The 27674-nt window shown below is 39.9% G+C and overlaps 1 protein-coding gene across 1 annotated transcript in view; it reads left to right on the top strand.

Annotated features, from left to right (window-relative positions):
• The window catches only part of LOC122788677 (vomeronasal type-2 receptor 1-like), a 52074-nt gene that overhangs the window by 17644 nt on the left and 6756 nt on the right, over window positions 1-27674 (top strand). Inside the window, exons 2-4 of the mRNA XM_044055572.1 lie at window positions 157-999; window positions 1213-1440; window positions 19271-19394. Of these exons, the coding sequence (XP_043911507.1) occupies window positions 157-999; window positions 1213-1440; window positions 19271-19394 (1195 nt within the window). The remainder of the gene's footprint in view (window positions 1-156; window positions 1000-1212; window positions 1441-19270; window positions 19395-27674) is intronic.

The raw sequence follows: 27674 nt of genomic DNA on the forward strand, positions 1-27674 counted from the left end.
TATCACAGTGATTTATTTGGTACAAAACTATAAAACAAAAGTCAAGGTTTTACCTTAACTCATGGTGAATTGCATAATTATTTATATGCAGTGACACAAAGTTCTGTTGTTAACAGATTTTTTCCTTCTTCCTTTCTATAAACTCATTGGTTTCAGATCAGTCATGGAGCAGCTCACTCAATTTTAAGTAACAAGCTACAGTTTCCTTCTTTCCTACGCACTATTTCTGGTACTGTGTATCAGGACTATGCAATGGCTCAAATTATTGACCATTTTCACTGGAAGTGGGTAGGGATTCTAACAGCAGACAACAGCATTGGTGAAGTCAGTACACAGAATATGAAAAAAGAGATCCTTACATCTAATGCCTGTATCTCATTTATAGAAAAAATCCATGCACAATACTCCAAGCAAAAGATTTACATGATTGCCGAGCTGGTGAAAAATTCCTCTGTAAATATTGTAATTATCAACTGTGATGAAGTATACGTAAAAGTCATACTGGATGCCCTTTATGCAGTTAATGTGACTGGGAAAACTTTGATTGTGACTTCACATAGTACAATAACACCAGGATTTTTCACCAAAGAGACATGGCCATTGTTAAACGGCACTTTAGGTTTAACACCCTCGTCTACTGATATGCCTGGTTTTAGGGATTTTCTTTATAGTCTGAAACCTTCTGCATCTGAAAAAGATATATTCATAAGGATATTTTGGAAAGAGTATTTCAATTGCAACTGGGTAATGAAAAACATCTCTCAAAAGGCAAATGCTGAAGCAATTGATCCAGAACTAGTATTCTGCACAGGGCAGGAGAGTATAGAAGAGCTTGATATGGATTTATTTGAACTAAATTCATTAAGTTTCACTTACCATTCATATCTTGCAGTGTATGCATTTGCACATGCATTAGATGACCTAATTTCATGCAAAGCTGGATATGGGCCTTTTATTAATAGATCGTGCAGCAGCATTCAGGATATGCATCACTGGCAGGCAAGTTACTGTTTTTAATAAAATTGCAAACAGCTAAAGTACTCTGTACATGCATGCTCTTGTACACTAAATAGCTATGTAATTAGCTATGTTTTGGCATCAAAATCCTAAAGCCGTAGTTTTAAATAAAATGGTACTAATACTTAACTTTGGTTATTTAACTGAAATATAATGTGTCTTATGGGCATTCACCTTCCTGATCTAAATCCACAGGTGCTTCACTATGTAAAGAATGTCCATTTCTATACCAAATCTAATGATGAGGTTTATTTTGATGTGAATGGAGATGCTTTAATGACCTATGATATTATAAATGTTCAGATACCAACAACAGACCTCTTCTATTTTCCAAAAGTTGGAAAAGTAGATCCCAGGGCACCAAAAGGAAAGAACATTGTAATCAACACAAGTGCTGTCATATGGAAAAATGGAAAGTCTCAGGTCAGATGAACAAAATATGCAGTGCTAGTTTTATTTATTCATTTACTTATGGGTACTAAAGCATTCAGTTTGACAGAGCACATCTAGGGTGACATAAATGTATTACTAGAAGGATTAAACACCTGTCCGTGATTAAAAAATGTATAATTACTAAAACAACTTCAAATGGCTACACATACTAGAAGTTTATAAAACTGCATCCATAGAAAGTACAGTTTAATTGTGTTAAAAATAAAATACTTGGGTCACTTAGGTTTTCCCATTTTCCTGTAAATTGAGTAAGTTGAACAACATACTTAGCAGTGAGTCATTTGTGTAAACTAGGGCCCATTCTAGAGGTTTATTATAGTTTTTGATCCCACATTGTATTCAGGAATGCTGTTCCAGTGTTTTAGCGCTGCCTAAATGAAATAATGCTTCTGCACAACACCTCTGAAACATCGACTTTGTAGCTTCAAAAATTTTACTTTTTGATGTTATGCATCTCTCTCTCTCTCTCTCTCTCTCTCTCTCTGTTTTTTTTTAAACATGGAACCCAGATGGAATACAGGAATTTATTAAAGTATGAAACATTTTTGCAATTTTCCATTCTGTCTTCTTTCATCATATACAATAAGTTGTTGTATTCATCATTTTATGACTTTTATTCAGACCACTCCCCATTTATATGCCCATTATTTGAGCTGCCTCTACCCTACCTATGTCCTTATGAAGACAAGGTCATTAGAACTTCAAACATAACTCCAGAAGGCTGACGATGTATATTTTTATTCATTCCATTGGTTCAGTAGCTTTCTCTGATACTCTTGTCACAGTGCTTGCTTATCATTAAACCACCAGATATATGTACCCTCACATCTTTTTCCTCACATTTTGTTTGCAATATTTTGCTGTAAAATGTGTAATCCTTCCCTTGTTATTTGCTTTCCAGCTACTTTATGTTGCATTTTTTAATCAAATCAATGCTGCCATGTCATAAATCATTCCACCAGTTCTGCAAGGATTTGTTTTACCCCTTCTTTATAATCTAGTGCATCAGCCAGGGTCTGTATTATATTATCAAAAAGACAGGTCAGCGAATGGCACTTACATCAAAAATGCCATAATTATATATACCAACTCAGAGATCACACTACAGTGAGGAAAGGGCAAATTTTCCAATCTTTGCTGTACTGCGATCTCACTATGAACAGTTCGCCAAATGGGATTCTCGATGTAAGTGCCGTTCGCTGACCTGTCTTTTTGATAATATAATATAGACACCATCAGCCATGGTATATCTTTGTGCCATTTGCAAACAAGAAAATTTCCTTCTAGACCTTCCACAATGTCATTTCTATAAATTATTAAAAAGATTAACACCAGTGAATTCATGTTGCTTGACAGAATTCACTTACTAAGAAAACACTTGCACTGAATCAATATTGTAGAAAGCTCCAGTTATAGAATAATCTTAAAAATATCAAAGCTGTGTTTTTGGAGAAAGGTAACCCTTCAAATAAAACCCAGGTAGGAGGCTCCACCACCATACCCCCTTAGGTAAATAAATTATTTCCACAGTCGCAAAACCTTTGAGTAAGGTTAAGCACATTTTAATGAAAACATCCATAGCCTCACTGCACTTCCCCTCAAAAAAGAAAGCTAATAGTCCTTTTGCAATAGTTCATAGTTATTTACTAGGCTAACAAACACCAGGGTCTTTATAAGCCAAGCCATGCAATGCAATCTAATCCAGTTGTGTCCCTTTGTAATATATGTCTTAACTGAGGTGTATGTTTGTAAGGAGGAGTACATTAGTTAGAAGGTTGCTAGAAAGTTAAGTGGTGGGTATGTTACTTAGGGAATGTTTATTGTCAGCCTTTGTAACAAAATAAATAAATAATATTAGGGACAGCCCTGGGAAGAATTTATGAAAACCAATCCAATGTTAGCTAGGGAATGTTTACTATCAGCCCCTGTCTATAAGAGACATGAGGGCCAGTCCGGGATGAATCTGCAATTTTTCATTCAATGGTCAAGGTTATGTTTAAATAGGGATAGGCATGGACTCTGCATGAATTCTGCTTCACATGGATTGTGAGCCTATAACAGTGCATGGAGATCTTTTGAATCACATATTATAGTTCAGATCCTTTGATGTAGTGTTTCTGATGCTGCTCGTTTTGCAGATGTGCAAAAGCTCTATCAGGGCTGGGTCTGAGGACACTATTTTCTAAGTACAGATCACCTCTCAACAACCTGTAGGACACTGAATATGGAGACAGGGCTCTGAGGCAATCTTTATAAGAGAGAGTGTTAATTCCCTGGATTCCCTTGGTAAAGAACTTCTGTGAGTGCTCCAACTGTTGCATATGCCTAGTCAGGTATATGCCGAAGGGGGCACTGTACTCAATGATGGGCCAGATAAGGGCTAAGTAAAGTAGTACTATAACTTCCTTGGATGTGAATAGCATAATCTTCCTTTATTAGGTGACAGAATGATTTTCTTACTACCTTGACTATGTGTTGGTGAATTACCAGATTACTCTCTACATATGTTCTCAGATCTCGAACTGCCGAGTCAGCTCTTAGGAGTAGCTCATCAATGGAGTAATATCTTAATTATTCAGTAAAATATCTTTATTAAGTGTTTTCTTAACCAATCCTTTTTTCTTTGCCTTTTTTCTCCCTGGTGCCTCTTGATCAATAGATTTGCTCCTGATCAATGGACCCATTTCTTCCCTATCAGAAAGACAATACATGGCCAGTAGAAGCAATAATTTAGGCAACCATCATGGGTGGTTTGACATTTTTACTTGCTGGCCCTAATCCCCTGCACCCACTTGACCAAGCACTGCAGGATGCCACGAAATGAGCTGACTGCAGATGCCATGCTTGCACTTCTGCAAGTGACATTCACTCCAAACATCCCTGGTCCCCAAAGAGGCATAAACATTGATTTCCCTAGTCTCCACAATTGAAATAATAACAAATCAATGTATCCCCAAGTGCATGCAACCCTCTGCACCTCCACTCCAGATGGGATGAGTGGGCCAAGTTATTTCACTTCTCTCCCTTTCTGCCTGGCACCTCCAATGTTGAAGCCACAAACCCAAGTTACATGGATCTCAGTGCGAGTTCCATTTCTGTGTATGATGAAGCCAGATTTGCCAATCCATCAGACAGAAAAGGGACACTTTGTGCACTTATTTCTTATATTCAGTGCATGCACCAGATTTTTTTTTTCTTTTGCAAAATTTCAGACAGTAAAATGGATTAATTGTACAAAGAGACTTTTCTTATGCCTGGTTCTTTGCAGTAGATCTGATTACATCCCAGGAAACTCAAGGTTATTTAGCAGCATGAGCATCAGATCACATGGGTAGGGAGGATAGGCATAGCAGTATGGATTCCCTTCCCTGCATACCAAAAATCCCCAAACCCTAGCTACATGTATGATGTCTGACTCTTACCCTTAGGGAAGGGGGAGGTGAATTCACTAAGGAAGTTGAAGTTGATGTCTTTCTATCTCTCTCTCTCTGAAGATGGAAGTCCCATCTAACCACAGAGATACATCAGAGAACTAATAGGTTAATGGAGAATAAGAGCATTTGCCATAAGTAAAGAGTAAAAAAAAAAACAAGAAAGGTGTGATCTAAACAGCCTTCAAAAGACAGACTCCATCACTTTTGCTCTAATAAGAGATGGTAGCTGGTTCCAGAGGACTGGAATAAGATGAGAAAGTTAAGTTCAGCCAGATATCTCCAAAGAGCCAGGAGCTTAAAATCTGACAACTTGAGCTGTAGGGCCTTTGCAACCCTTTCAGATAAGCAGGATCAAGATGGCAAAGGTAATATCTAGGTCTCCGTCAATAAATACTCTATTGTATTGAATCTTTTTTGTTGTTGAATGCCGGTTATTGGCATTAGACATCACCATCATTCACCCTGTAATCCATTTCTTTGTCATTGTCACCTGTTATTACAACCTCGTAGCCAATATACTTGGTGTGCATCCTCAGCAGATATCCTTATCTTTTTTACTGTCTGACAGTTACATTTAACTGGGGTCTTCTGATTTCCATTATTTGCTGCCGTGACATCTGTCTTGTCTGTAGTCTGTTTCATCCTATGTGCTTTCAGTTGTGGAATTCCATTCCCCTGTCATTTGCTAAAGTTATTGTTTCGAGTCTTTTTACAGAAGCTTTGTTAATCTGTCCCCTCAGGCCTGTTCACTAATGTAGTCCATCACCAATATGAACAGCAGTGGGCTCAGTACTGAACCCTGATGTACACCCACTCCTATGGAGAACCCCTTTCTGTGTCCAAACACTGTCTTTGAATCACTGGGATCTTGTACATAGCCTGCATAATTCTTTCAGTGTCTCGAACTTAGAACCATCATAGTTCTGCCCATACCATTTTTCATAGGACTTTATTATATGCATTTTCCAAGTCTAGGAATACCCAGCTAGGCTCTTTCTTCCACACTGGAAATATTGGTTCACTTGTGCTTCATCCTGATCTAAATCCAAACTGCTTATCCTGCATTTTATTTTCTACTTCTCTGTGTATTCATTTATCAATCACTCTCTCCAGCACTGTCAAACAATGTGACATGAGTTGGATACCTCTATACTGCCCACAGTTGTACAGTGGCACTAGTACACTTATTCTACAGTCATCTGGGATACAATGTTCTCTCCATACCACAAATGTCCTCTGGAACCATTTCCCCCATAACTCACCCAATATTGTATCATGTCTAATCTAAACAAGAGTGATTTAAACAAGCTATCAGTATGCTACAACAAAATAGCAAAATTCACCACAAACTCCTCCTACCACAACTACCTCTAAGTCATATTTATACATCCAGTCACACATAAGTCATATACCTTTTTATGTACTGCTACTTGCAATGACACTAATAATGTCTACTTAGCTACTTGTGAAAAATGTCCTAGCTTCTATGTAGGAAAATCAAGCAGAAAGTTGCATGAACACATTATAGAACATAGACTAGATACCAAATGATCTATTCTAACCAATGCTATTGCTAAACATAGCATAGAATCTGGTAACACCCATAATTTTACATTTAGGGTCATAGATATTTGCTTCACTAATATGGGAGGGGGGTGACAAGAACAATGACTTAGACATGAAAGAATACAATTGGATCAGTAGTAAAACTGTAGTTTTATTGGCCATTTTGGGTCAATTCCAAACTCCTTGATCTCTCTCTCTCTTAAAACCCTGCAGCCGCGTGGTTTTGACGTCTTTCCAGGCTGCTTGATAGTTGTTGCTGAAGCACCTACCAAGAGGAGAAAACGCTGAGAGAAGAAAGGAGCCACTTTTGAGATTTTAAGTATTTTCTTCTGATTTATTTCTTAGAAAAACTGCATTGCCGCCTACTTTTCGGCATTTTCTTGCTTGCAAAAGTTGATATATGTGTTAGAAACAGTATTTAGAACATACCTAGAGCCTGTTTATTGCATTTTTTGTGCTGCACTTAATTTAAAATCGTTTTTTCTTAAAATTGCATTTTACCTGCCTCTGACCTAGCACACACGTGCTGGAGTCATTTATTGCACTGGTCTGACTAGTTTGCTACTTGTGTGTCTCTGCTATCCTTAAACAAAAACAAAAAAACAAAAAAATCTTGCTATTTCCCCACATTCTATAATTTAAATAAAAGTTCAGTTACAGAGTTGCTGTTCTGAACTGTTTGTAAGTTTCTTGGAGGCCAGTGCTTACTTGGGCTAAAGGGAAGTCTCTGTGTTCACCAGTGGCAGTGGTTAACACTGAGCAGCCTGCCTGTCCCTGTAGGAGTGATTACTGCCTAGAAACTGTAGTTTTATTGGTCATTTTGGGTCAATTCCAAACTCCTTGATCCCTCTCTCTTAAAACCCTGCAACTCTCTTTTTGCGTGGTCTTGCGCACAGAGCAGCGTCAGGCAGCACCGGTTAGCTGGGGTAAACTATTCCTGGCTCCACAAAGTCTGCACTGCAAATTTTCCCTTAGAACTAGGCAAGTCTCAACTCAAGTGTTTCAGATCAACTGCTCTTATTGCAGCACTTGCATAACCCAAATCAGCACTTGTCCAAATCTCCTAGACAGCACTATTATTTTCCAAATCTCCTAGACAGCACTATTATAATACAGCATAAGACCCTCGATTTTCCGCAAGACAAGTGAAATTTACTTTTCCAAGCATGTCCAGAGGTCATCTTCAGGTGTACTCTCCAGTTCATCTGGTGGAATTGGGCATCCTGAGGCAATGTCACAACTGCCTCATGTATACAGACAACCCTCTCCTCTTACCTCTAGACACAAACACTTGTGAGAGATGCAAATACACAGCCAGACTGGAGGCTAAGCACTCTCAACCCATGACTGTAACAGACAGTCAAGAGGAGAAGAGACACACTAGCATCACACCATCAGGCACACATGGATCTACAAAACAAGCACCGGCAAAACATACACACAAATACACAAAAACATATTCGGAGGAACTAGGTACCAATCTGAAAAAGAAACAGGGTCCTCCAAAGCAGATAAGCAAGCAACCTGCACCTCCAAACACAAGCCAGAAAACACATAATTCACCTCAGCAGTGTGCCTCACGACAGCCCCTAAGGCAAAACACCATACGCAACATGCTAGTAATAGGAGACTCTATAGTAAGGCACACATATGTTCCACTCACCAGGCTGAACATGGAGAAGGTTACTGTCAGCTGCCTGTCAGGTGCTAGGATCCACCACATAACACAGGCACTTAGGTCACTCCAGAACAAGTACAAGTATGATGCTGTCATTGTACATGTTGGTGTGAATGATCTAAGACGTACCTCCCTGGACTACATGAAAAGAGACATTGAGGAGCTCTCTGATCATGTAGTCCAAGCTGGTATGACCCTGACCTTGAGTAGCATACTACCTTCACCTAGAATGATACCACAGTACAAAGACAAAATAATCAATTTCAACAATTGGCTAAGCTTCTGGTGTCATTCTAAGGGGATCCAGTGTCTGTCTGCCTGGGATGACATGATAGACAAGCCTCGCTGTTTCACCAGAGATGGTTTGCACCTGTCACCCCTAGGCTTTTAAATGCTGGCCAAGGCTCTTGCCGTCCCCATAGTGCCTTTTTTAGGCAAGGCTCAAAGGACAAACCAACCACCGTAACCAGCACAGGTAACCAAAAACTAAGGGTAATGCTACTCAACGCCAGAAGTCTCAACCTCAAAATGCATGCACTTGAGGCACTCCTCAGTATGGAGAAAATTGATTTTTGTGCAGCAACGTGGTTCAAGGCTCCAGAGAGCACCCCAGCACTACCAGGCTACAATTCATATCATACCTTCCGGTCTCAGTTACCGGATCGCAGTACAAAGGGTGGAGGTGTATCCATATTCATCAAGGATTCCAACATCTCCAGGTTAGTGCCCCAGAGATCATCCATGCGCAACTATCAGCAGACAAAACCACATTTCAAGTCGTAGCCTGTTATAGATTGCCCACCATGTCCCAAGATGCTTACACAGCATTCCTTGAGGTATTGGAAAATATAAAGGTCCTACCCAACACCATAATTTTGGGTGATTTCAACTACCCTGGTATAGACTGGGTAAACTACCAAAGTTCTAACTCCTATGCCCAGTGGTTCATAGAATTTATAAATTCAGATGTCCTTGAACAACTGGTATAGGTTCATAGGTTCATAGGTTCATACTAGACTATCTGCCCGAGGGTATTTACAAGCCTAGCCCATAGTTTTGTGGCTTATGCCACCCCTTTAGTATGGGGAACTATACCCATTATTTTGCTGTGCCTCTGTCGAGCAGTGACACTGAGGTAATCCCTGGGGTATATTTGTGATCTCCCATCCATTGGTCAAGATTTCTCTTGAACAAGGCCAGCGAGGTGCTCTGCCTCACATATACCGGGATTTTATTCCACAGCATAGGGAGTCTTTGGGTGATGAATCTATCCCTCCAGCACGTCCTATTAATAGCCGTGTTGAGGTTTAAGTCTCCCACCCTTGTGGCTCTGACGGATCTAGATTTTTTGAGGTGAAGCATATTCATCAAATCTGGGTTTGACATGGCCTTGTATGTTAGGCAAAGGTCACCTCCCACTAGAGGGGACAACATATTGGATTTAGTCATCACAAATATGGGCGCCCATTGTACCACACCCATTATCACTCCCTCTCTGGTCAGATCAGACCACAAACTGATAACCCTAGACATCCTCACCCCTCCACCTCCCCCAGTCAAAGAAACCATCATAAAAAACCTTTCCAAAGCAAACTTCAAACTACTTGCGTCAGAAGTGGAAAGCTTCACTATCCCCCTGCAGAAGGATAATGATATCCAGGGTGCAGAATCCTACACCAAGGCACTTTATATACATCTTCAGGATTGCATGGACCGTGCTATCCCAAATAAAACCAAGACTCCTTCCTCAAGCAAGAAGAAACCAGTCTGGTGGACCCCGGCCATAAGCAAACTATACAATAAAAGGAGGAGACTTATACAAAAAAGGCCAAATCTCAAGTAGAAAAATCTTCCCTGATCAGCATTAGTAAGAAATTGAGGGCCCTCATCAATTCAACTAAAGCTAATTTTGAAAAGAAAGTTGCCAAGGATGCCAAGGATAACCATAAGGCCTTCTATGTTTACATCAAAAACCTAAATGGCAATGCTCAGGTCTGTTCTGCGCTAGTACAAAATGGAACAAAATACACTGACCCCACTGACATTGCCAACATCTTGGCTGACAGGTTCAGTGCAAATTTCTCCCCCCCTGACCAACTACAGGGCCTATTACTATTCCAGGGGATTGTGTAACTCCAATTATTACTGATATGGTGGTTAATAAGGCTCTATCTAAAGCTAAAAACACTGCCTCCATGGGACCAGATGGTGTCCTGTGCTGTGTCATACATGAGCTCCAAAATGAATTAACCTCGCATCTGAATACCCTGTTCAGTCTCAGCCTCTCGACAGGATATGTGCCCATAGAATGGCTCACAGCAACAGTGGTTCCACTGCACAAGGGTGTGCTCACAACTGACCCTGGGAACTACCGACCAATAAGCCTGACCAGTCTAATCTGTACGGCACTGGAGCGAATCATTATGGAACTCATAAATGGAGAGATTGAGAACCTCCAAACACATGACCCCACACAGTTCGGCTTCGTCAAGGGCAGATCATGCCTCCTGAACCTGGTGGACTTCTTTGAGACAGTTACTCAGGCTATAGATAAGGGAAAGGAGGTACACACGGCTTACCTTGACCTTGCTAAAGCATTTGACACCATTCCCCATTTGGGTATTATTGATAAACTCACCAACCTGGGCATAAACCCTTACGTCACAAGATGGATCACAAACTGGCTCTCAGACAGATCCCACAAAGTAAGAGTAGTGGAATCTATGCCCGAATCCAGACCAGTAATGAGCGGTGTGCCTCAAGGCTCTGTCCTGGGGCCCCTCCTGTTTGGCATATACTTCTCAGAAGTACAGGCAAGCACTGAAGGGCTGTGGATGACCAAGTTTGCAGACAACTGCAAACTGGGTGCTATAATAGTCTCTCCGGCCGACATGGATATCCTCCAGAAGGGCCTTAATGAGACTGATGCATGGTGTCAAAGCCATGGTCTCAAGCTAAATGCTAAAAAATGCGTGGTAATCCCCTTTGGAAAAAACAGAGTACCCGCGAACTACCACATAGGAGCCAACCCCCTGAAATCTGAAGAAATAATAAGGGATCTAGGGACCCAAGTGGATAGTCAGCTTTCCTTTGATAACCATGTTGCCAAGGTGGTTAGAAAACTCTTCTATGTGACCCATCTGATCACGAAAGGGTTTGCATCAAGATCTAAGGATGTAGTGGTGCCCCTCTACTCTTCCCTCATCAGACCCATTGTTGAGTACAATGCACCAATTGGAATGTACCTGGCTAGGCATCTCCAGCAGCTGGAGAGACCACAGAGGTACCTCACTACGAAGATTACTGGCCTCAAACAGTTGCCGTATGCAGCACGATTGAAAAAAACTAAGGCTTTTCTCTGTTGCATACCGCCTTCTCAGAGGCGATCTCTGTCTAACATACAGAGCCATGTACAACCCAGAACTGTTGAACATGCTCCATCTTAGCAAAACCAAATCTACTTGAGCTACACGCTCTAGGGATATAAACCTTAGCACAACAATGAATAGAACATGCTGGAGGGATAGATTCCCTTTGCAATGACTTCCCTTGCTATGGTACAAGGTCCCGATCTACATAAGACAGAGCCCCTCACTATCACTCTTCAAGAGGAACCTTGATGAATGGATAGGCAACAGAAAGTTCACACCAGGGATCATACCAACAGCTCTACTAGATAGGGGCCAAGGGTACTAGCTGCTAGATCAAGGGCCTAGGGAACTAACCAAAGGGGCAGTGAATACCACACAACGTGGCTGGGCTAATATATGCCTTCGGCAGATAGCCCAGTACCTACCTATGAACCTACTAAATTACAGGCTGATAGTTCCCCTGGTATTAACTCTGTGGTATCAATTAAACCCGTCCTAAAATGCAAACAGTTATGTTTAAAATAATGAATTTCTTAATGCACTTTAATGAAACAACTTGTTAGCATTATCTCTTTTTGAGAGCTGTCTATTTCTTTAACAAATAGTCTGCTAGATTTGTTTTAATTAATTTGATTGTTCTGCTATCTGACTGGCTGTCTTATTATCATGTGATTTATTTGGTTTTATTTTAAATGATAGTAAGTTTGAATGCAATTTTATCACACTGAAGAAGGAGTAATCCGAAAGCTTTGTGTTTCTGCAATTGTGTTTCTGCAACTGTGTTCTGCAATAAATCTTTTGGACATAACTCTGCCTTTTTTTGCTTGTTCAGTAGCTTATTGACCCAGGGATGGGCTGGGATGTAAGACACCCACTTCCTGCCCAATTGGGTCACATAGATATTTCCCACGTTTTCCTTCCCCTGGGTAGTGTTTATTTATTTACTGGCATTTCATTACTGAGAAAGTCCACTGGGCCCATGAAAGCCCATTTTCAGTGGAGGGCCGGGGTGAAAAGCTCCAGGTTATAATATGACAGAGATTAACAATTTTCAAAAATAACATTTTTAAAGAATTACAAAATAAAATTACATAAAAATTATATAACAGAATAATAATAAAATTGCATGAAAATCATGCAATATAGACAGGTGATAGGACATTATATTATGAACAGTGTGATATTGGTTAGAGTACCAGCCATCAGACCATTGAACAAATGCAAGCTAGACAGAGGGGTTAAATACTGTGCAGTTCATAAGCTGCAAAGTAAGCATGCAGTTCAAGGATTTACTAGTAGTGAAGAATTATAATATAAATATATGTAGAAGTAGAATGCAAGTTGGAAAGAAGGAAAAGGTGCTAAGGAGATTACAATGAGGTGAGAAGTGATATTAAGTAGTGTTCAATAGGATTAGGCAAGAAAATGAAATATATTAGCAGAGGCTAGAGGTGGGCAGATTAGGTTCAGTAGGTATATTAAGTAATGGCAGAGGAAGGAAATGAGCAGTTACATATCCAGTTGAAGAGGAGATGGTTTTGAAGAGCACTTTTAAAGTTGCAGGGATTATGTTCTAAGCAGAAGAATGTAGCATAATATTCCATTTTTTGGCAATGATCCATGAGTATAACTGTCCTACAGATATTTTGGGTCTATATTATATAGACAAAAATTCAAAATGCTGAACGCTTACATGAGTGTAAATGCAGAAATTCAAGATCACCAATGTGGGGGCTGTGCCCCAACACCCCGCCACTCAATATATATTCCAACTCCAAGATTGCACTGCAGTGAGGAAAGGACAAATATTCCGATCCTCACTGTACTGTGATCCAAAAAAATAAACATTGATTTCCTACATTCACGCTCATGTGAGTGTTCGACATTTTGACTTTTCGTCGATCTAAAGTAGACCTGGTATTTTAGGTTTATGGATGTGAAGCTTGCCTAGTGGGGTTATAAAGGGTGAGTTAAGTGCAGGGCAGTCTTGTGGTTTATAAATAAATTTATGATTAATTGTAAACTGGAGGAGTAATAGGTAGTGGGGGAGTTTGAGCCATTGTAACTTTTTTAGAGCAATACAGTGGTGAGTTGAATGGCAGCTGTTTGTAGTGAATTCAGCAATCTTATTATAACATGTTTCTAATTTTGATTGCAAGGAAGACTGTGGGTTGGTTAGTAAAGGTGCACCATAGGTTAGAGATGGTAAAAGGTATGAAGGTGTTAGTGTTTGTTTAGTCAGGAGGGAAAGGAACCTACTATATCTATAGAGCAGCCCCAGCTTTTTATGGGTCTTACTTGTACTGTTTTGAATATGCAAATCAAATTTGAGGTTTTCATCTATTACTACTCCTAACAATTTGGTGTGGGTTACTAGCTTAATTTTTGTAACTTGAGGGAGTATGTGTTGAGGTCAGCTTTGTTTATATGGGATTGTCTCTTGGGTATGAAAATCATGAGTTTAGTTTTTTGGGGTTTAGAGAAAAGTGATTATTGCGAAGCCATGTCTCTACAGAGAAAAATGCTGCCTGGGTATTTTGCTGTAGTATTTTTATACCGGGTGCAGAGCAGACTATGGTGGAGTCATCTGCGTACTGGACTAGGGAGCCCTGCAGGATAGACAGGTGGAGATACTCTGAGCTGAGTTTCAGCAATGTTTTATTTTCAAAAATAATTTTTTGATGAATATGGTGGGGATGGGAGAGAGGTTGAACTCTGGGTGGGAAGACTGTTGTAAGCAGTTAGGTGGCAGGGTATTAATGGTTGGAGTGGCATGATCCAAAGCTTGTGAGGTATTATGAAAGTACTGAGACGAGGAATGTTGTAGGGGAGAATGAAAAGAGGTGGTTGTGGGAACTGAATTGTTTGGGAGAGAAAAAGAAAAGGTGGCAGTAATGTTGGCAATGGTGTCTATAAAGGAGGTGTTGAAGATGCTGACTATTTGTTCAGGAGGCATGTCAGAGTGTGGGCAGGGATTGGGTTTAGTGCCAGGGTTTAAGAAATTATTTATGGAAGACCAGAACATTTTGGGTTGCTTTTTCTATTTGTTTGCTGGTTATAGAAGTACTGCTGTTTGTCTTTAGAGATGAGTTTTTTAGCTTGGTTTCAGAGCTGTTTATAGTGAATGAGGTCTGATGGATTTTTAGATTTAAGCCAGGTTTCCCAAACTTTATCTCTATAAGTCATAATTTCTTTGGTAGGTCTTGTTAACCAAGGGGCATGGTTGCTTTCAGTTATTTTGGTTCTGGCAGGAGCTTCACTCTCCAAGATTTTTAGAAGGTGTTATTGAAGTAAAGTAGAACATCATCTAATGGGAGAGTTTTAAAACTATCCCAGTTAATGCTTTTTAGAATGCTATTAAATGTGAGGGGGGGTTAAATTTTGAAAGATTTTGGACAAGTTTAATATTATGGACTTTAATGATGGATGAATAAGCACAGACAGCATAGGCTGTATTTGGAGGGGTCAGAGATTATAATCCATCCTAAGACTGTGCCTTTATTAGTTCTGTTATTATATCTAGTAATGGTGGAGATAAGTTGGGTGAAGTGAAACAAATTTATTCTGGAGAGTGATAGACTGGAGGAAATGGTAGCCCAATCAATATCCATGTCACCAAGAATAATAGTTTCATTTTTTTATTGTGAAGGAAATCCAGGAAATGATAGTTTCTAAAAAAGGGGGGATGTGTATGACAATAATACAGAGTTTTTTTTAGAGCAGTTGATTTCCAGAAAGGAAATCAGAATTTCAGTGTTTTGGAATTGAGGGATATAATATTTAAATTGAGAAATGTTGAAAGTATTAGGGTAGATGATGGCAATGCCATCTCCTTTTTATTAAGCCTATCTGCTCTAATTATGCTAAAGTTTTGTGAGAGAAACTCAGAGTCCTGTATAGAAGGTTTTAACCAGGTTTCTGTAGCAGAGAGGATATTGGTTTTACTGTGAGTGAGCCAGGCTTGCAATTCAGGGGTTTTATTGCAGATACTTTGGAAGTTTAGAGTAGTAATGTGAAGAGTTTTGGAACATTTAAGGGAGGTAGTGTGCATGGGGGAGGAGGTGTTGGATGGCCCAGGGTTAGGGTGGATGTCTCCAAACAGATGAGGGAAGAGAGTATATAAGAAAGATTACATGTAATATGAGACAGTTTAGAGATGATATAGTGGGGAACAGAGCCAAGGGGGTTTGGAGAATAATGTAAGGAATAGTTAGTGGAGAGAACAGATTTGTTTGCAGAAAAAAAGATAATTTATATGATATAGGCTAGGGCTAATGTTAGAACAGGAATTCTGTGGGGAAAATGTGAAGCTGGTTGCATAGTTTGTTCTAGGAGATAATGAACGCAGGTTTAAAGATGTCACATGTGAAAGAAGAAAAATTTTAGAAAAAGAAAGAATAGGAGTACTGAATGTGAAAAAAGGGGAGACATTTGGAGAGAAATACTATAGGGGTAGAAAGTGATGACTGTAAGAAAGGAAGTGTAAAGGAGGAAGTATAGAAGGGGGATTGGTGAACGAGCACAGGAGTGTGGCTAAGAGCATATAAATGTAATGAAAGAGGGGGTGGGTGGGAATAGGGGTAGGGGAACGGAGCGGGTTGAACCCACCTTGGACACAGCAACCACAAAAACAATCTACAGGCAAGCAAAAAATGTCACAGGAACGGTTGTTTGCAGAGTAGCTTTGACTATAACAGTCTGGTTGTCTGCTATGCCCAGGATAATGAAGGACAGCTCAGCAGTTATGCACTGCCAATAAACAGCCACTTTGTAAATAGATGGAAAAGTTAATGGAAGGACAAAACAACAGATTCTTAAGCAAATTAAATCAACAGATAATGCGCTTTAATCTTTGCTAAATAAATATAGTACACAAACAATATATAACAGCAGAGAACTTTGAAGTACCACCTAATAAACAACTTTATAAAACAGAATTGAAATGCTATCTAATAAGCGATTTGTACAAACTATATAGTACAGGGTAAAATGAGTACACTAGAAAAAACAGTAGTTACAGATAGATTGTAGGGGAGATATTTACCACAGGTAGTAATACAAATTGTTTGTACAGGCTGATAAAAAAAATAAACAGCGCAGATAACCTAGTCAATGCAGCAAACTCCTCAACTTAGAGATTCAAGCTGTTTAGCAGTTTATCAACTTAAAATCAAGATATTATTTAGGCTTCAGAGACAAGAAATAGTTACATCTTTATCAAATTATATGGATTAAAAAAGAAATAAAGGCTGCTTACTTGGCGTGCAAGCACCAGCATGGTGAAACGACTAGCCGAGCAGTGTAAAAGTTAAAATGCCACCAGTTACACTCTGTGAGGCTGAAATAAAGTTGCCCCGGATATTAGGTAACATCAGAGGGACTACATACATGGAAGAAGAGGAAGTACAATATGACTTACCTAGGTGAACCCACCTTGGACACAGCAACCGTAAAAACAATCTACAGTCAAGTAAAAAACATGTCACAGGAGTTGTTTGCACAGCAGCTGTGGCTGTAACAGTCTGTCTATTTGTTACGCCTAGGATAGTGAAGTACAGCTCAGCAGTTATGCACTGACGATAAACAGCCACTTTGTAATTAACCAAAAGAACAAAGAAATTACTGAGCTGAAAGAATAGGAGAGCCCAAGTGGTTTAGGGAGTGGAAAACAAATTCAGCGCAGTTAACAGCTGTCATTCCAGTATTGTTTACACCGATACTGTCTACAGAAATATTGCACTGGTAACAATTATTTAAAATATGACACCTACACTTTAAATACCAGTAGAGCACTTTCTAGATGAATGATATAGGTGTCCATTGCATTTTTGTATAATGTAACTTTCTTAAGCTGAGAGACAATCCCTTAGCTGTAAACACAGGTAGGAAAAAAGAACACAGGAGTGGACTTAAGTGAACTGGCATGCAAGCACTGGCATGGTGAAATGGCTATCCAAGCAGTGTAAAAGTTAGTTGTCAGTAGTACGCTTTGGATCCCAAATCAAATGGGTCCCTGCTGTAGGTCAGAGTTTGCTAGGTCCCATACACCAACTTATTACTGGCAAATATCCATACCCATTTTTGGCAAAATTTGTGTCATGACCAGACCATGGAGTTGCTAGTTCTGACGTGGAATGCATTCCGTGATCTATAGTCTCCTATCTAGAGCCTAAAGCAGCTGATCTGTACAACTTTTCCTCCAATAGGCTCTACCGTCTGTGCTGCTGCCCATGCTTCCATTCTACCGTCTGTGCTGCTGCCCATGCTTCCATTCTACCGTCTGTGCTGCTGTCCATGCTTCCATTCTACAGTCTGTGCTGCTGTCCATGCTTCCATTCTACAGTCTGTGCTGCTGTCCATGCTTCCATTCTACCATCTGTGCTGCTGTCCATGCTTCCATTCTACAGTCTGTGCTGCTGTCCATGCTTCCATTCTACAGTCTGTGCTGCTGTCCATGCTTCCATTCTACAGTCTGTGCTGCTGTCCATGCTTCCACTCTACAGTCTGTGCTGCTGTCCATGCTTCCATTCTACAGTCTGTGCTGCTGTCCATGCTTCCATTCTACAGTCTGTGCTGCTGTCCATGCTTCCATTCTACCGTCTGTGCTGCTGCCCATGCTTCCACTCTACAGTCTGTGCTGCTGTCCATGCTTCCATTCTACAGTCTGTGCTGCTGTCCATGCTTCCATTCTACCGTCTGTGCTGCTGCCCATGCTTCCACTCTACAGTCTGTGCTGCTGTCCATGCTTCCATTCTACAGTCTGTGCTGCTGTCCATGCTTCCATTCTACCGTCTGTGCTGCTGCCCATGCTTCCATTCATTTTTTAGAAGAGTTTTAGGAAACGCGCAGCATGTTTTTGGGAGATGGAAATGCAGACATACAGAGAGAACATGCAAACTCCATGCAGGCATTGGCTGGAAGTCAGGATCAAACCTTGTCCATGGCAGAGAAAGACCTTAACCATTACAGCAATTGTGCCCTATTATTTTACTGTATATCTGCATATGTTCTGTTCTTTTACCTTATAGACAAAAACAATAACTATGTTACTCTTCTATAAAAAATATTATGACAGTGCTACAAGATGTTCATAAAATATGTTTTTGACATCTGAAACGTTAAGATATTATATCCAATAATGTTCACTAACCAATTTTGTGGAAAACCATGAAGTTGCATTATCACCATTACTTTTTTCCCATATACCACCAGACTGAAAATAAAACAGCTTTGGTAATGGTGAGCTTATGCACAACATGTTGGTGTGGCTACCACATGACCTCATCTTCTATACTGCTCTAGCATGCACTAGCTAATTAACATATGAATATTTTTCCCTGCATTCAGTCAATTCCACTTTGATTCTCCTGGCATAAGACTACTCTGTATGTGCTGAGGGGTAATTTTTATCATCTTATGACTGTCTTTAGATGCATTTTGCATGGGCTGGAACTGAAGTCTTCATAAGCACAATCTAGAGTATTTCAACCTGTTTCTGTTACTTTTGTAATAGTTTGCTGCAATACTTGCTCTGTCTTTTTGTTCCATTTTGGAATAAATATAAGTAAGTAAAAAAGAGAGAACAGACTTGTTTTACTGTGGCTCAGTTCATTATGTCTGTTCATGTCTCAGGACATTGAGTAGCACTATATACTTCTGCTTTTCTGAATAAAAAATCAGGTGTTTTAGGCAGGAATGCTCCAGAACTGCTGGTATACTCACTAAGTTATTCCATGTTTTGTTATTCCTAGATCCCTCGCTCTGTCTGCAGTGAGAGCTGCCCTGTAGGATACAGAAAAAGCATTAGAAGGGGACAGCCAGTTTGCTGCTTTGATTGTTCTCCATGCTCTGCAGGTGAAATCACAAACCAGTCAGGTGAGCATTTTTCAGAGTTTGCAATATACTGTGAATAGCATGTTAACCAGAAATGACTTCCATGCTGAAATGACTATTCATACTAGGAGGAAAAGTATAGTGAAGCAAATGAATGCTGAGGTGCCACACCAACACACAAATACCAGTATGCACATATTCTTATCCAGGCCCAAAAGAAGAGACTTTCTTCTAAGCTTTTTATGGCCCAGCAGGCCTGCTGACTGTAAAGCTGCTGCTATTGCTCACTGCTCATTTGTTCTGCATGACTTTGGTGAGAGCAATCTATGCCATGATGTCACTCAGGCAGCCATGCAGGATATTTTGTGCCCTTACCTTCAATCAGGATAAGTACTCCTAAGCTTGGGATGGAGATTTATGACCCATGTAATTGAGTGAGACACTAAACCCAAAATTCCATGCACTCACTGTGATGGCAGCCATACAGCAGCCAGGTGGTAAAACACCCTCCCCTGTGCTATCCTTGTATCACTACTTCTTTGAGCAGTTGTCACATTGAATGGCCCTCTCTGCCTCTTCTGTCCAAGATGAGCATGCCCATTCATAGCTCTAGCAGATACCTGAGTTACTAATTGAACTTAAGTCACTTGAATCATGGTTTTCTTCCACACCACCAGAAGAATTGGTAAAAAGTGACTTTTATTGCAAGTGCAGAGGCTGACAGGGGTTGGTCTAGAACTTTGACTTCACTTCTACTGTTAGATATTTACATATCCACAACATATCAAAATCACAAATAAAGAGAAATGTTTTGCCAATTTGTTCAAGCATAAAAACATAATTATTGATTTAAGTGCAAAGGTTTCAGAATTGCCATTCAGACAGCTAACCACAGTCTATTCGAGGGTAGTATAATGGGGTTCACTGGTAATGAAATATTTTGGTAAAACTTTTCCTGCAATTAGTCATTTTACTGAATGACATTTTAAGCATTCATTGTGCTCTTAATAATGAATCATTGCAATGTTTGTGTCTTTCGGCTTTTCCCGGTTAGGGGTCGCCACAGCGGAACTCCGGTCCGCTAATGATTGGCAGTAGATTTTTATGAGCTGGCTTGCCAGGCCTAATGCACAACCTTCAATGAAGGAACGCCCATTCATGCATGTCGACACACAGAAGATGATCTAACTGAAAATCGAACAGGCAACGTCTAACTGTGAGGCGACAATGCTACCGCAGCACCACCACCGCAGTCTAACTAATAATGAATCATTGCAATGATGTGAGTTATTCTCATGCTGTCTCTCTTTTTTACTTTGTACTTCAAGTTATTTTTTTAAAGAAATGCTTCTTATAATGTCAGCATATTTCTTGTATCTTGCTTCTATGCCTAAATTAATGCATTTTCATTGAAACTGTGAACTGTAAGTGGCAACATGATACTTTTATTTATCAATTAGCCTGTGAATTTTCTTCCTTCTGGAAGTATTACAAAGTTAAGAATATATTCAGCAATCAGGGATGCAAATAAGGGTCAGAAATATTTTTTTTTTATTTCACCCAATTTTTGTAGCAGATTATGTCTAAAAGGGTCTACTTCATAAGATTGACAGAACATTTGATCGGCATTCATTTGGTCGACAGCTCATTTGGTCGACAACCAGTATTCAAGGCACTTAACAGGGATTTGCCCCCTTCCCCAATGTTGTGCGACCCTGGAGTTGATATATATAGTTGGGGGTTTGGGGGGCAAAGCCCCCTACCTATTTCCATTTAAAACATGAAAATACAAATAAAAACTACACATTTTAAACAAAAATAGGTGGGAACTTTCACCCCCCACACCCCCTCTAACTATATATATCAACTCCAGGGTCGCACAACATTGGGGGGGGGGCGGGGATCCCAGGTTTTTGCCTTGAATACTCGTTGTCAACCTAATGAGCTGTCGACCAAATGAATGTCGATCAAATGGTCTGCCGATCTTATAAAGTAGACCCATCTGAAAATACCAGTTTCAAGCTTTATTTTTGATTTACACTTGCATATTTATAAACCGCCAGTGTCTTCTTTTAAGGCCACATATTGATGCAACACCTTACTGATCTTTTTTATTTTTAATTTCAGTTGTCTTGTTTCAGTTATTTCCTGTTCTTTCTGTGAATTAACACTTCTTCATATCAGTCTTGAGCTGCTCAATCAGAATCTTCCTTATGTGATCACTTTTGTTCTCATATGAGTCTCATTTTGAAAAACGGTACACTTTTTGAGTTTAAATATTCAATTATAGATGCTTTTCAGATACATAAATGCTTCTGCTGTGTCTCTTCTCTAACCTTCTCTAGACTGCACATAAGCTCTTCTAGTCTCTCATAATATGACTTCAAGTGCAGACCATTTTTCATCCTTTAGGCTGTCTCTGTTCTTTCTATGCCCTTACAAAGTTGAAGGTTGCAGCATTTTATACAATGGATCATGTGAGGTATTATCAAATGTCTACACAGAAGAATAATGTTTCATTTTCTACTGGTGATGACTCTGGACTTCATGAGACTTCGTTGTCTGCTTTGTCACGTTATTTGCTAGGAATTAAGTAATTCGCGGTTACTACAAGTCACTTTCATTCTTTTTGTTCCAACTATTCTCCACAATCCAATAGAGTCATCTCTCCTTAGTTTTTGCCTTTACACATGCATGATATTTTTGTACTAAATTAAAGATCTCTTGTTTTAACTATTTCTTTGACTGTGTCACGCCTATTCTTCTTTGGATCCATTCTTGAGCATCCATCACATTATAAAACTTTGCTTTATCTTTGAAAACACAAACTTCTATCAACGTCTCTACAATATCACTTATACAGACAAAGAAAAAGATAAGCCCCACTGCTGAACATCTCTGATATCTCTTTGATTACTGTCTTCTCATCTAAGTAAACTTTACTTACACTGGCACTGTGCTGCATTCTCTACTCAATATTTTATGCCACCCACTTCCATAAGGACTACCTTAAATCATTTTAATGTTTCACTAGCCACTGCCACATCAGATGCACTCTTTTTAATCTATTTCTCTCTCTGGAGGTCAGAACTATCAATTGCTTCCAAGACCTTTCCTTGTCCGCCAGGCCCACTGGACTTGGTCAATCCTGCCCCAGGTTAATCCTAATTCATGTCTAGAGACAGTTGAGGAGAACGAGGCACCTGGGCAGTGTCATATTGCTACAGGAGAGTGTTGATGACCTACAGTCCTGTCCCTTGCACTCATGTCTTATCCTAGGGGTTAATATGCAATGGGATGTTCAATATTTCTGCCCCACCTCCACATCTACCTTCACTATGACCCTTACCTCCCAACACTACAGCACCCATATTATCTGCCCAGCCTTTACCATGGAACTAACATGATCGTTCTTCCAAGTGCATGTCCTCCCTCTCAGGACTCTCATGTATATAACCCCTGCCTGTGCCTTCAAGAACATAAATCACTAATTAAAGTCTGGTCATATGGGGCCATAATCAGGGCTATCACCCTTTATGCCATTGGTGCAGGCAACATCAGATACATGCTTTTAAATAACCTGTGCCCATTTTCTTTTTGTGAGCAGATGAAATTATTTTGTTGTTAAGAAAATCTATTAGATTTGTCTGTTGTGGCCTTTCTGTTATGAATCTATGCATTGGAACCTGTGCAGGGGGCTTCTTGGCATGGTAGGAGTTAAACAGACAAAATACAATAGGTTTCAACCTCCCAGTCTTGTGAAGAAAGACCTCATTTCCTGTCATCAGAAATGTAAGGATCTTCCCATGAGTTCTTAAAATTATTAGCTAGTTCTGGTACCAGTTCTCCTGTTATTTCTGCAACAATTTTAGGGTGAGTATGATCAGGCCCTATGATTTACTGCACACTTAGATTCTGGTATTTTCTCAGCAAATGTATTTTATCATATTTTGTGATATGAAGTAAAGCATTAATTTAAAATCTGTGTGTTTCACTCATCATTTTCTGTTCATCCATTCTGGATAATTTAGTTTCGCTATGTCTTTACTGTTTGTATCTCCAAGTTCTTTTTTAATATCTTACTTATTAAAGGAATTGACCATCCTTATGATCGTTTGATTTTTTAGCTATTTTCTCCATTCTGCTTTTATTGGTATTGTTCTGTGTTTGACTCGTACTGTCATTCTTAATATTTCTTAAGTGTTGCATGTTTTTCCATTACCTTTAGAGTCTCACACTTAAGAAAAAGAGGCATTTTGCTTCTTTGTGCTACGCATATTTGTTTCATATTAACACTGTTGGGCCATACTGCCTCCAAGACTATTGTTAGAGGTGTCCTGAAGTACTGTCCCTTTCTTAAATTCATGCTTTCTTGAAGGCAGGATTCCCCCATGTTTGACTACTTAGACTCTGCATTTAAGGGCTTTTTTTCCACAACTTCCCTCAGCTGACCATCAGCTGCGACTGCCTCCTCCACCTTACCTTCTCTCAAGCTCTACCAGACCAATGTCCAGTGCCAGTAAGGAGATCAAGGACACTGGTGCAGCATCATACTGCTATCAGGGAATGGCTACATCCCAAATGACCACCCTCCCAATGGCAGCCTGGTGAGCTCTGTTATGGCTGCCATTTGGAAGTGCATCCACACTTCTGCACAAGCATAATCACCTGACCTAGCGGCACACTGCTTGCATCATGCAGGTCAGCAGCCTCATCTGCTGTTATTGCAGCAAACTAAGCTGCCTACCCCCCCCCCCCCGGATGCAGCCAATGTCCACTGCTCACTCCCATTCTCCCCAGCAGTGCTCCCCCAGCACTTGTACCACAAATTGAACACAGATCATCTGGGGCACAGTAAAGGATTCATGGCTTTCTACCATGGGGCTAGATTAAGTTCAAATTCAAAAGCTTATTTATGTGTTTAGCAGACAATGAAAACATAGCTATTAACATACAAATAATTAACATACAATAAACCCACACTATCAAAAGCCATTTCATATAAATAAGTCTTTAGAGCCTGGGCAAGGGCATTCTCAGAGCCACTGAGGTAGCATGTGGCACAATTAAGGAGCTTGATAGAAAAATATACAAAAACCTGAAATCAAGATTAACCCATGGAATGGCCAGCAGCCACACAGAGGCTAAGTGTAAACCCTTATGGGACAGTAATTTACAATAAGCTCCTTCAAGTAAAAGCATAGGCCCAGAACATTCCTCTTAATACTACCCCTAAACAACTAAGGAGCAAAAAAAAATGGTCTTAATAGGAGCCAATCATGTCCCACTTCTATACCGTGTCCCAACACTCCTTCCTCAGATGAGTTAAAAAAAAAGGTTCTAGTTTAAACTGCAGCAATCTACTTGATGTGAATATTGCAAACAATTACCATATTAGGCACTACAACTTGCAGGTGTTATTAAAAAAAAAATAGAAAACAATCTTTTTTTTTTCATTTTAAACTGTAACAATGGTTGCTACAGCTGAGACCACACATGGAGCACTACAGTGCTCAGGTTTGACCACACTTTCAATACCATAAATATTGCACTGAATTGCATCAGACTGAGATCAGACTAACACTTTGCACCCAGGACCATTGCCCTCTTTGACCCACCTTAGCTATGCTGAGCAAAAGTGACCCAGAATGAATTGACAGAAACTACAAAATCCTAGTGTTAGTTTATCTTATCTTATAAAAAATTAGAAGCCAATGAAGGCTGCACAGAACAGAAATAATACTTTGGTAACAAGAAGTACTAAAGAATAGCCTAGCTGCAGTGTTCTGCGCCAAATATAGATTATGAAGTTCAGGGTTAGTAAAACCCAGATATGCAACACTGTACTAATTCAATCTTGGAGGGACCAGGACATTTACAGCAATCAAGACATCAATTTGTGGTATTAAGCATTTGATCCTGTAAGTGTCTTTCTGAGTGAAACAGGGAGACTTCACTACAGCTGACACAAGCCTGAAATTTTAGCCGGGAGTCAAGAATGATACCAAGATTCAATACTCTATTGACAAATTTATGCTTGTCACCACCATGCATGGTATTATTGGGTAATGCATTGCCAAAGCATTCCATTTTCTTGGTGTTCAATTTTAATTGATTTGCATTTGACCAGTTATGTAAGGCTTCAAGGCCATAAAACAGGGAATAAATACTCACCAGCTCATTGTGTGTGAAAGAGAAGTAGATCAGTGTATTATCAGCATAACTGTGGTATGTTAAGCCCATTTTCCTTAAAGGTTTTCCTAAAGGTACAATATACACTGTGAACATTACAAATTCCAGACTTAAGCCGCGGTGGTGCAGCAGTTAGCGTTGTCACCTCACAGCAAGAGGTTCTCCCATTCGATTCTTGGTTGGAGCGCCTTCTGTGTGGAGTCTGCATGTCCTCCCCGTAGTCGAGTGATGTTAAAGACATGCAGGTAGGTGTGAGCATGAAGTTTGGGCGTCGGGCTGGCAACACGACACCATAAAAATCCACTGCCAATCATGAGCGGACTGGAGTTCCGCTGTGGCTACCCTTAACCTGGAAAAGCCGAAAGTCTTTTAGAACCTCGTGGTAATCTGCAGTTGATATGGTAACACAAATTCAGAGTTGATTCCTAAACAGAGCCTATGACTATGACCAAACAAACAAAATAAACCAATCCAGAACTGTAGCAGAGATACCACAGTAGGGATGCAAGGGTTGTATAATGGTCTCCTCTGAATAAAGGCCACTAGCCTAGTGAGACTAACCTGGTCAACAAAGGATAAATAAAAAAGTAAAATGCCGTGGTCCACGGTGTCAAATGGTACAGAGAAATTCAGGGGGGCCAACACTGTATAGTGCCGCTGGTCTCTTACTATCAGGAAAATATTCACTACTGTTATAATTGCATTCTCAGCACTATGACAAGTAGGATAGCCTGACTGTAAAGGTTCAATTAGTCCACTAACTGTAAGATAGGTCTCTAGTTGCTTATAGTCAACCTTTTCAATGAATTTCCTTAACAGTAGGAGCTTCAAAACTGGGTGGTAGTTGCTTAAATTGTTCAGATCCAAAGATAGTTTCTTGCAGGTTGGGATAACTAGAGAATCTTTCAAGTCTGAATGAAATATTCTATCCCTCAGAGATGTAACCAATATCCCATAAATTACTGGATCTGGTACATCAAAACTGGCCTCAAACAGGGAGCCAGCCCAGATGCTGTAAGTCATGATGGAGAACATAAAGTGACCTCAACAAAATCAAGACTATTGAACACCAACCAAGACACAGTTAAAAGAATGTTTGGTGATATTGTGCTATCCTTGGGGTCAGCTGAAGGAAGAACAGACTTGAAGGAATCAGTCTTGTCTGCAATGAAATTAAGTAGACTGACATTCCAAACAAAGTTCTTCTTTCCACTGAAGATACTTCCTTAGACATTAACTCAGGTGTTTTACATGAGACCTCTGCTTTATAGATGGCATAATGTTCATCAAACTCAAGCCTGTCACTCCATAGATGCATTTTTTGTCACTGATGCTCCAACTTTTGCTCAGCTCTGTGCAAGAGACATAGATCATGGTTGAACCAATGCATGCATCTTTCTGTAGAGACAATGCAAACATGACCTGGTACCAAGGCTGCCATACTCAGGGAGAGAGATTTGTGGTAATCCACAACTATGGTATCAATTGAATCAATACTGCTCTTCAATAAGAGCTGAAATTGCATATTTGGGAAAAGAAGTCTGAACTTAGATTAGTAATATGTGCAACTTTCATGACAAGATTAGGGGGATTGCAATGTGGCAGAAAAAAACCAACATGGGTCAGGAAGTGATCTAATCCCAATCATTAGAAAACGCATTCAAAGTATACCCAGGTTCATGCATAGTAGAGATAGTGTGAGCAAACCCAAAGCCTTTCATAATGAAATTAAATTCATAGACAATGCTTCGTCATCAACCCAGTTCCAGACATTGAATCAACCAACACAGCTAAGCTCTCTGCTGACACAAGAATGAACTGATGAGAGAATCATTGAACCCTTCTAGAAATGTCTTTGTACTATTTGGTGAATGATACAGTTTGCTCCTGCAACTAGGACATGTTGAAAGGGACTCGTCTCTCTAGCATCCACTTTGGATAACTTAAGTTTGTAACTGCCACAAATGGCAACCCCACCCCCAATCCCAGCCCATCCTAGGGCGGTGTATAGCCGTAACTCCTGATAGAATTGCAGCAGCTAGATGCAGACCAAAATAATCGTCTAGCCTGTTTTAAATTACACTGGCAAGGTCAATAGCCCACAAGTGAGATATAATACCTGTTTTGTTG

The sequence above is a fragment of the Protopterus annectens genome, chromosome 14.part0, assembly GCF_019279795.1.
Source record: "Protopterus annectens isolate FY-2018-M chromosome 14.part0, PAN1.0, whole genome shotgun sequence".
In the NCBI taxonomy this organism is placed as follows: Eukaryota; Metazoa; Chordata; order Ceratodontiformes; family Protopteridae; genus Protopterus; species Protopterus annectens.